Source organism: Symphodus melops (assembly GCF_947650265.1).
Source record: "Symphodus melops genome assembly, chromosome: 4".
In the NCBI taxonomy this organism is placed as follows: domain Eukaryota; kingdom Metazoa; phylum Chordata; class Actinopteri; order Labriformes; family Labridae; genus Symphodus; species Symphodus melops.
This window is the reverse complement of record NC_136694.1, coordinates 147,501-157,500: the sequence shown is the minus strand read 5'-3', so window position 1 is coordinate 157,500 and position 10,000 is coordinate 147,501. Positions and strand designations below refer to the sequence as shown.

General features: G+C 51.8%; 3 protein-coding genes across 6 annotated transcripts in view; all 3 read left to right on the top strand.

The window, feature by feature from the left end:
* The window catches only part of manf (mesencephalic astrocyte-derived neurotrophic factor), a 4,045-nt gene extending 2,635 nt beyond the window's left edge, over positions 1-1,410 (top strand). Inside the window, exons 4-5 of one of the 2 annotated variants that reach the window (XR_013778884.1) lie at positions 1-869; positions 906-1,410. The exon at positions 1-869 is cut by the window's left edge and continues 750 nt beyond it. The gene's annotated coding sequence lies outside the window, so the exon portion shown is untranslated. The other variant, XM_079341467.1, reaches the window with a different exon arrangement.
* A 1,265-nt stretch (positions 1,411-2,675) lies between these two features.
* On the top strand, positions 2,676-6,534 carry rbm15b (RNA binding motif protein 15B). Its single transcript, XM_079340627.1, has one exon. The coding sequence runs from the start codon at positions 2,939-2,941 to the stop codon at positions 5,456-5,458; it is 2,520 nt and encodes an 839-aa protein (XP_079196753.1). The 5' UTR covers positions 2,676-2,938; the 3' UTR covers positions 5,459-6,534.
* Positions 6,535-8,165: 1,631 nt separating this feature from the next.
* The window catches only part of khk (ketohexokinase), a 6,432-nt gene continuing 4,597 nt past the window's right edge, over positions 8,166-10,000 (top strand). Inside the window, exons 1-3 of one of the 3 annotated variants that reach the window (XM_079342360.1) lie at positions 8,171-8,477; positions 9,202-9,318; positions 9,807-9,941. In XM_079342360.1, coding sequence (XP_079198486.1) covers positions 8,371-8,477; positions 9,202-9,318; positions 9,807-9,941 — 359 coding nt within the window. In that variant the 5' untranslated portion in view covers positions 8,171-8,370. Of the gene's footprint in view, positions 8,478-9,201; positions 9,319-9,806; positions 9,942-10,000 lie in introns of all 3 variants that reach the window. The other 2 variants (XM_079342361.1, XM_079342362.1) reach the window with 2 other exon arrangements.

The following is a 10,000-nucleotide window of genomic DNA, read 5'->3' as shown; positions in this document are numbered from 1 at the left end:
CACCCAAACACGCTCTCTCGCTTTCTCTCTCTCTCGCTCTCTCTCTCGCTCTCTCGCTCTCGCTCTCTCGCGGCAGCGTCTGGTTATAGGTATGGCTGAGGATGAGATGTTTTTTAAAATACTAGATTGCATTATTTTCAGGTACTTTGAATAACCTTTATCGACTGTAAGAACGGTCCACGTTCAGAGACCACACCAGGATGTGCTGTAGCGCTCCTCAAACTGGGCGGACATATTTAAACCCAAAGAGAGAGAGAGAGAGAGAGAGCGCCGCGTGTTCAACCTCCAACATTTACATTTAGAAAATAAGGAATTCGGCACTATTGGATGTCTAGGACTTGAATTTGGGTTGCCACGGTAACAAACGAGTTTCTACGCTGTTTGACTTTTACTGGAATCAAATCAAAGTTTAAACTCGTCAAATGTTTAGTGAGGTCGACTCTGACTATGCCCCCCCTGCTGGTCGTTAGAGAGAATGCAGCGGCTGGATTCACAAACATCTTCAGAGAAAAGAGTGAAACTCCAGATTGTTTTTGTTGTTGTGCTTTTTTCCATCAGGTGAGATTAACACCGAAAACAAAACATTAATTCAGTCAAACTGAGAACCTAAAGGGATTTTTAAAAATGTGTTTAAATTTATGAGGCTCACCTTTTCACTCAAACAATTTCAGGACGAGTGTCGTGTTTAAAAAAAACAGAAGCACAAAGTTCAGGAAATAAATGAGCACTTTTATGGTGGATATCAAATCTTCACTTTTGTCTTCAGACTGAAGTTCTGAAGTTTTCTTTTTTAAGAGGTTTTTGTGAATCCGGTCTGAGGCTGCGCTACGTTCGTGCTCCGACCTTCATGCCGCTCGCTCGTTACCCTGGTGCACGAACCAGTGTCACTGTGTGTATGTTTGGAGCTGCATACTGCCCCCTGCTGTGTCGGAGTGCGTTTTGACGACCTCTCAATGTGCGTTTGTGGCCAACGTTTAGTTTAACAACCCACCTGTGACATCACGCTCCAAAAGCCCGAGTCGGACGGCTCATATGAGGAATCATGGAAAATATTAACCGTGTAGTTTGTAATAAGTACATGTTGATGAGCGCCTCTTCAAGGTCATTCTGAGGTCGTGGAGTCAACACGGAGACACGTTCAGATATTTATGGAAGCTGGATCACCGTGTTCGTCATCGGTGCTCTTCCTTCAGTCGTTGAGGAATCATGATGCTGCTCGCCTTCCACCTGCAGGCGGCTCTGAGGGCAAAAGGACCCGTGCTGCCATCGGTGGTTTGAATTGGATATTTATGGTCCTGTGTGTTTCAGACGGGGTCGATGTTTCATGGTTTGGTGTTTTTGGAAGTGAAACCCGGGCGTTTGTTACAGCTGTACGATTCTACTTTTTCATTAAAACATCTTAAAATCAAACTGAGTCTGAAACATCATTTAAGCTAACAGCTGGAGGATGCTGGATTGATACTTGACTGTTGCCTAGCAACAGGAACATTCTCCTCACAGGGTGATGTGATTGGCTCATGATGTACGAGTTAGAGATAGCGGGGAGGGGGCGTGGCTTTCGAGGGAACACAGAAGGGGGAGGGGCGTGGCTTTCGAGGGAGCACAGAAGGGGGAGGGGCGTGGCTTTCGAGGGAACACAGAGGGGGGGAGGGGGCGTGGCTTTCAAGGGAGCACAGAGGGGGGAGGGGACGTGGCTTTCGAGGGAGCACAGAAGGGGGAGGGGCGTGGCTTTCGAGGGAACACAGAGGGGGGGAGGGGGCGTGGCTTTCAAGGGAGCACAGAGGGGGGAGGGGGCGTGGCTTTCAAGGGAGCACTGAGGGAATGCTGCTTTCAAAATCCTGCTAGTTTTCAGAGCTCACTAACCCTGCCTTTAAAGTCATGATCTAAATAAAGATGGTGGAAGAACGCTGACACCATTAACCCATTAGAAGAGCAAATGTGATATTTTGATCAATACTGAGAAGCTTTGAGTTTGTTTCAGGACTCTAAAAATGTGTTTAAGTTTAAAGACAAAATAAATCTCAGCAGCTTCATCTCAACACGGTGCTTATTTAATTTAATGTTTATTGACATGATAAATTATAAAAAGGTTCTGAACATGATGAACAATAAAGAACAGACGTTAAGTTATCCTCTGAGGATCTTCATCTCAGCATCATTATCCCTAATGATTATTTAATTAACTTATGATGTTTACAGCATCACATTTTCTCCGTTAGGATTTTGTTTCATATTCTATTTAAATGTTTGACAATGGTTTGTTTAAATTAAAACTATTTTAAATATACTTTATAAGCTATTACTGCGACTACCATAGGAGTGTCTGTTTTTATTGCTCTATATCTTACTGTATATAGTATATATAGTATATATACTATATATATATATATATATAGTATATATACTATTATATATACTATATAGTATATACACTATATACATATAGTATATAGTTTATTTACTGTATATGTACTGTACTTTATGTGGTAGTGTGTAACGTACCTGCTCGGCCTGTTTTTGTTTGTTTCTGTTACTGTTTATAAACTCAATAAAATATTTTAAAATAAAATGTAAACTATATATATTAAAACGCTTTTTAGACGCTTTTGGTGTTTTTGTTTGCCCTTAACTCCAGCGTGACGTCATGACGTTAGCCAAAGAAGCGTCATCCCAAGCCCCGCCTTCCAAAGGGAAAGCGCACATTCCTATTGTCCAAGATGGCGGCGTTCGTGCAGCTCCTTTGATGCTGTCATGTTCTTAATCGATTTAATGATTTTATTTGGATATTTATTGAATTATTCTGCGCGCGCTGTAACAGCGTCTCTTCGCCGAAGCCGTCGCGTGCCTCGCCGCTTTGGATAACGCCGCCGGAAGTCGCTCCTCAGGCCAGATTCCCGCTGCAGGCACCGAAAAGTTTGAGCTCCATCACCGTGTGAAGATGAAGAGGCAGGCCGGGAGGGAGAGCAGTCCGTCCAGGGCCGCTGCCAAACGGCTCCGGGAGCGGGAGCGGAGAGAGGAGCTGCCGCCCCCGCCGCTGGCTCTGCTGCTGGCGGAGAGCCGCGGGTATCACCGCCGGAGCCGCAGCAGGGAGCGCGAGAAGCCGCGGGTCCGGGAGGAGCGCGCGACCGCCCTCGAGCTCCACCACCGGCACGAGCTCAGCCTCCTCGGCCGACCCCCCCTCCGGACCACGGCTCCTGCCGCGGAGCTCCCCGCCGCGCGCCCCGGCACGCTGGAGTACAAGACCCTGCTCATCAGTAACCTGGGCTCGCAGGTCTCGGACGAGGACGTGGAGGACGCGCTGTTTCACGAGTTCAAGAAGTTCGGGGACGTGAGCGTGAAGCTGTCTCACACCCCGGAGCTGGGCCGGATCGCCTACGTCAACTTCAGACACCCGGAGGACGCCAAGGAGGCTCGGCACGCCAAGTCGTCCAGGTTAGTCCTGGGTGAACGTCAGCTGAAGATCGAACCCATGTACGTGAGGAGGCGGAGCGTGACGCCGCCGGACGCCGGGTACCTGCCTCTGCACGCGCCCTACCCCTACAGACAGCGCTCGCTGTCCCCGCCGGGACCCGGGGTGAGCAGCATCCGGGACCTGAGAGCCAGACACTACGCCCTGGAGACCCTGACCCTGAGCCGGGAGAGGGAGCGGCTGCTGGATTATTACGGCATGCTGGATGAGCGGGGCCGGCCCTACGGCCTGCCCCCCATGCCCGTGGTGGAGGACTTAAAACCCGAGGACGACCAGCGAGCGACCAGCAACCTGTTCATCGGAAACTTGGACGGTAACGTGACGGAGGCGGAGCTGAGGAGGGGCTTCGATAAGTACGGCATCATCGAGGACGTGGTGATTAAGCGGCCGGCTCGTGGTCAGGGCGGGGCGTATGCTTTCGTGAAGTTTCAGAACCTTGACATGGCCCACCGGGCCAAAGTGGCCATGCAGGGGCGGCTGATCGGCGGCAACCCGATAAAGATCGGCTACGGCAAAGCGAACCCCACCACGCGGCTGTGGGTGGGCGGCCTGGGGCCCGGAAACTCCCTCGCCGCTCTGGCTCGAGAGTTTGACCGCTTTGGAAGTATCCGGAACATCGACTACGTGAAGGGCGACAACTTCGCCTACATCCAGTACGAGAGCCTGGACGCCGCCCAGGCGGCCTGCAGCCAGATGAGGGGCTTCCCTCTGGGGGGTCCGGAGAGACGTCTGAGGGTGGACTTTGCTAAAGTCGAGGAAAGTCCCGCCCGGTCTTTTCCTCCTGGTTACCAGCCGCCCGTCGCCGCCCCCTCCCACTACGACCTCCTCGGGGAAGCGTACAGCCGCCACCGCAGCCTGGAGAGGGAGCTGAGGGGGGCCAGAGACCGCTCCCCCCCCCCTCCCCACAGTCTGCTCTCTCAGAGGGACCGAGACCGAGCCCTGCTGGAGAGAGACTTCCCCACCAGCCCCACCCGCAGCCTGGAGAGGAGGGCGGGGCCAGTGGAGGCGTTCGGGAGGAGCGCCAGAGGAGCGAGGAGCCGCAGTAAGAGCAGGGAGCGGTGGCTGAAGGAGAGGGAGGAGCGGAGGAGCAGGAGGCGGAGCCGGAGTCTGTCGCCCGAGAAGCCGACAGAGGAGAGAGAGAAGGAGAAGGAAAGGGGGCGGTCCCGGGTGCGAGGTCCAGGAGGGGCCGTCTCTCCTGACGCCAGCCCCGACCGAGCGCGCGTCCGAGCTCCTGACTCCACCACGGAGCCCCGGGACCACTCCCCCGACAGCGGCGCCGGAGGGCGACACTCCACCAACGAAGAAGACCTCCCATCGGGCCGCCACCACAGCAAGCGGACCGCCAGCGAGCATCCCAACAATCACCACCATCGTAACAGCGAGAGCACGGCCGCCGGCTCGCCCGCCGTCATCACTGACACGCACGCCTCGTCCCCGCCCAGCACGCTGACGGAGTACGCTCAGACGGCGCTCTCCAAAGTCTGGCACGGCTTCTTCGCCTTGAAGAACAGCAGCTTCCCCACGGACCTGTTCCTGCTGGAGGGCGGCGCCGCCTTCTTCAACGCCGTGATGAAGGAGACCCTGAAGCTGCAGAACCAGAACCAGAACCAGCCGGGCCAGCTCAAGATCGTGCAGAGGCTCCGCATGGACCAGAGCCGCCTGGACGAGGTCCTGCGCCGCGTCAAACTGGGCCGCCCCGACGGATTCGCCATCCTGCTCGCCCTGCAGGGCCCCATCGACCGCCAGGCGCCGGCCTCCGAGCCGGGGCTGCAGGCGCGCCTGCTCCGCCATCTTGTGACTTACCTGCGGAACAAGGAGGCAGCCGGCGTGGTGAGCCTTCCCGCCGCTAAAGAGGGGGGGCCGGGCGCCATGCTGTACGCCTTCCCGCCAGGCGTGTTCTCACAACAGTACCTGCAGGACGCCAAGAGGACTGTGGGTAATATAGACGAGGAGCACATGGTCATTGTGATCGTTAACGACACTAACTGACAGTGATGTTCACGCACGCACGCACACGTGGCGAGCTGAGAGGACGCTCGCCACGTGACCACACAAACTTCCATGTTTTTAGAGAAACGTCTTTTCTTGTTTTCTGATGAAACACTAAAACACGCCGCGTCTCCGTCGCTCCGGCTCAGCGTTCCTTTCGAGGCGTGACGCAGCGACCACGCCGTTATTGTGACCCTCGGCCTGAACGTCTCCGTGTCTCTGACGCCGACGGGAGGTTACTGTCAGTGTGACATCATCACAGGAAGGATCCTCTCTGTCTGCAGAGTCGTCCTCACGCTGGTCACGTGGCGTGGAAGCGTGAATGAGACGCTCCTTCCTGTGGTGATGTCACACACTCGACCGCAGCCTGGCGACCTCGCTCGTCTCTGAGCCGACGTGTCCTCAGCTGATTGGAGACGAATCCTGTAACTAACTTGAGCGGCGTGTCCGGCGTGAGGACGGCGTGCAGCTTTAGTCGTGGTGAACGGCGTCGACGCTCCGCTCAGTCTGTTTTTTTTACGAAAAAAAGTTTGTTCCAAAAACTCTTCCGAGCTTCCAGAAGAGCCGCTCTTCTCCTAATGTGCGATACTCCCTGTTGTCATAGCGACGGGGCGGACGCGGCGCCTCACGGTTTTGAGCCAGCGACGGAGACGAGGCGTGAAGGACTCTAAGCTGAACCTTTGGACACTACACTCGAGCTTGTTTACTTTATGTGTGTTTTTTATACTCAGTGATTGTACTGTAAACTGACGGGGACGCCACGGGGGACGCCACGGCCTCTCGCCGCCGCTCTGTAGTCACGTGGTTTTGTTTTTTTTAAAGCACCAGTGGATCCGGCTCTCTTGACCCCGTCCCCGTGAGCGTGTACTCCACACGGAGCGCGTCGACCACGTGATCCATTCCAGACTCTTCTGCCGACACTAACGGCGTGGAACACGTGGGCGCCGCTTTCATGCATGCTGGAGCAGATTTCTATTTTGTCCTGTGCTTCCCTTTCTGTAACCTGTTCCTGCTTCAGATTTTATATTGTAAAAGAACTTTTATCCAGTTGAAATACATCATCCATCCATCTCTCATCCAGCCGCACTCGTCCTTTAAGCTCCGCCTCTCATCACGCTTCACTCACCGCCGCTCAATCCAAACAGATTTATTGGAATAAAATCAAGTTTTTGGTAGTTTGATGTTGGTGTTAAATCAGAAGCTGCTCAGGTCCAACGTACGGTGAGTGTTTGAGTCTCAGGTCACATGACCTCCTCCTCCTCCTCTTCAGGTGAAATCAGTGTCCTCGCTCCTCTTAAAGGTCACATGACCTCCTCCTCTTCTTCAGGTGAAATCAGTGTCCTCGCTCCTCTTAAAGGTCACATGACCTCCTCCTCTTCTTCAGGTGAAATCAGTGTCCTCGCTCCTCTTAAAGGTCACATGACCTCCTCCTCTTCTTCAGGTGAAATCAGTGTCCTCGCTCCTCTTAAAGGTCACATGACCTCCTCCTCTTCAGGTGAAGTCAGTGTCCTCACTCCTCTTAAAGGTCACATGACCTCCTCCTCCTCCTCTTCAGGTGAAATCAGTGTCCTCACTCCTCTTAAAGGTCACATGACCTCCTCCTCCTCCTCTTCAGGTGAAATCAGTGTCCTCACTCCTCTTAAAGGTCACATGACCTCCTCCTCTTCTTCAGGTGAAATCAGTGTCCTCACTCCTCTTAAAGGTCACATGACCTCCTCCTCCTCTTCAGGTGAAATCAGTGTCCTCGCTCCTCTTAAAGGTCACATGACCTCCTCCTCCTCCTCTTCAGGTGAAATCAGTGTCCTCGCTCCTCTTAAAGGTCACATGACCTCCTCCTCCTCTTCAGGTGAAATCAGTGTCCTCGCTCCTCTTAAAGGTCACATGACCTCCTCCTCTTCTTCAGGTGAAATCAGTGTCCTCGCTCCTCTTAAAGGTCACATGACCTCCTCCTCCTCTTCAGGTGAAATCAGTGTCCTCGCTCCTCTTAAAGGTCACATGATCTCCTCCTCTTCTTCAGGTGAAATCAGTGTCCTCGCTCCTCTTAAAGGTCACATGACCTCCTCCTCCTCTTCAGGTGAAATCAGTGTCCTCGCTCCTCTTCATCATGTGTGTGAAGTGTGTTGTTGTAAATCCACTCTGATCCTGTATTTGATCATGTCTATAAACCCCTCTATTTCAGCCCTGCTCAGAACAGGCTGTTTCTGTGTCTGTAGCTTTAAATATGTAAATGAGCTGTGTCTGACCACGCCCCCTCTCTGGAAGGGCTCGGGTGTACTCGCTGCTTTCTGGCTCCATGTCCTATTGTTGACGGTGAGAAGGCATCATTTAATTTTGGGGCTGGTTAGTCTTTAAGAACTTTAACTGAAGTAACAAATATTACAGTTTAAAAAAACCTTCAAGCTCCGCCCACATGCAAACGCCAAGCGTGAGAGCAGACGGATGGAGAGGCTGGTCACAAGATGTTAAAGGGTTTTGACTGTTGTGTTGAATGTCACTGGTATATCAAACGATGCGTTCAATCTGCCCTCATGACCTCCTACATGAAGGTCATCAAAGCGTCATGGAGATGAACGCTGCACGTCGTAGAATGACTGAGTTATATAATAAACGGAATGTTAAAATACCTGAAACCATGTGACGACGTGTTGCCATGGTTACAGAGAAGTCCCGTTGGCTTTAAACAATTCGAGCCCTGTTCATGTGACGTCATTAAGTCTGTAAGGGGTCCGGGTTTAGGAAGAACTCGGTATTCAGCCACTAACACAGGAAGCGCGTCCGGACGCGAGAGGGTGGAAAATCCGAGGGGGCCATGAACGCAACACAGTCCAAAGAGATAACGATGCGTTCAAGTGTCAAAGTCCGCTCTGCAGCGGTGTGTGAGTGTGTGTTAGAAGGTCACAGACGCGGTGTTGATGAAGATGGAAGAACAGAAGAAGAAGAAGATTCTGTGTGTGGGTCTGGTGTGTCTCGACATCATCAACGTGGTGGACAAATACCCGGAAGAAGACACTGACAGCAGGTTAGCATACAGGCTAATGCTAACTCTCATGTTATCTTCCACTGAGTAACAATCAGACTTTTCTGTCAAGCAGATAAAACCAGTCACTGATTACTTTACAGTTTCACTGATTAAATGGATTTTTAGCTGACTTTTTAAATGTTTTCTGTAAACATGACCGTCTGTGTCTCTGCCGGTGTTCCGGTGTAACTGGTGACCGTGCTAACTGATGACCTCAGGCGTCTGCGGTTGCCATGGTTACAGCCTTGCTTGAAAATGGAGAAACAGCCTTTTGTTAAATGTTTTACTTATTGTTTCAAACGGACTCATTAAGTATGACGTGATTCTCTTTGGCTGCTGTAACCATGACGACCAGTGACGCAGTCGGCCGAAGGTCACCAGATAACACGGTAGCTCTTTAAAGCATAACACCTGCCTCAGCGCATGCACCTGCAGAGCAGATCACAGGAGTAGAAAGAGAACAGGTGTGTGTGATAAATGAAGATGAATAAAAGGATCAATAATTAATGTAAAATCATTTCTGTATTTCTCTCTGTGTGTTTAGAAATTATTATTTTTTGCATATTTTTTGTGTATTTTTTACGTTTTTTTTCCAACAGAAGAGTGTTGTATTACTTTAGCGCCCTCTGCAGACTCTTCCTGGTTGAGCTCCAGCTGTGTCTCACTGTGAGGGATCAGCAGCACAGGGACCCTTCACAGCTTGTGTCCCTCGTCCTCCCTGCAGGTGTTTGTCTCAGCGTTGGCAGCGAGGAGGAAACGCCTCGAACTCGTGCACGGTGCTGTCGCTGCTCGGAGCTCCCTGTGCCTTCATGGGCTCCCTGTCTGCTGGACCTGTGGCTGAGTGAGTCCATGAGTCTCCGTCCTGGTGGCCTGATCCGAACCCTCGGGCAGACGTCTGTTCTTCTGTCCACTTTCATGTTCTACAGTTCAGTTTCATGGATTGTGTTGACGATGTGTTTGCTCGTCAGCACCAGATTCTCTGATTATTTGTTGCCGTCAGACGTTGTGTCTAAGCTGTAATGCATCCACCCACCACTAGTCTGTGCTGTAACTCTGGATACTGTGGAGTCAGTAACCAGCACAGGTGTGTCAGCGTGAACCTGCACGCTGGAGCAGACCCCGCTGGTGTTAGCTCGTAGCTCGTAGCTCGTCCTGTGTTTAGTGATGTTACATCAATTCTGTTCATTTGTTGTTTTCTTAACTTCAGACTCGTCCGCTTCACTGGAACAATGAGTACGTCCAATCACACGCAGCGTCCTCACTTTACACTGTGAGGGTCGTGAGCCAATCAGAACTCAGGAAGATTTGTAAACTGTTTCCTGTTTGTAGCTTTATTTTGGAGGATTTTCAGAAGTTCCACATCGACGTGTCTCTGGTGTCTGAGCACGTTCAGTGCACCCTGCCAGCCTCCGTGGTCATCAGCAACATCAGCACAGGAAGTCGCACCATCCTGCACATGAACAGGTGTGACCAGGTGTGTGTGTGTGTGTGTGTGTGTGTCAGTAACACACTCTCTTTCAGGA

Excerpts from the sequence above, each read along its gene's own strand:
- rbm15b (XM_079340627.1), top strand. The coding sequence starts at position 2,939 with ATGAAGAGGCAGGCCGGGAGGGAGAGCAGTCCGTCCAGGGCCGCTGCC.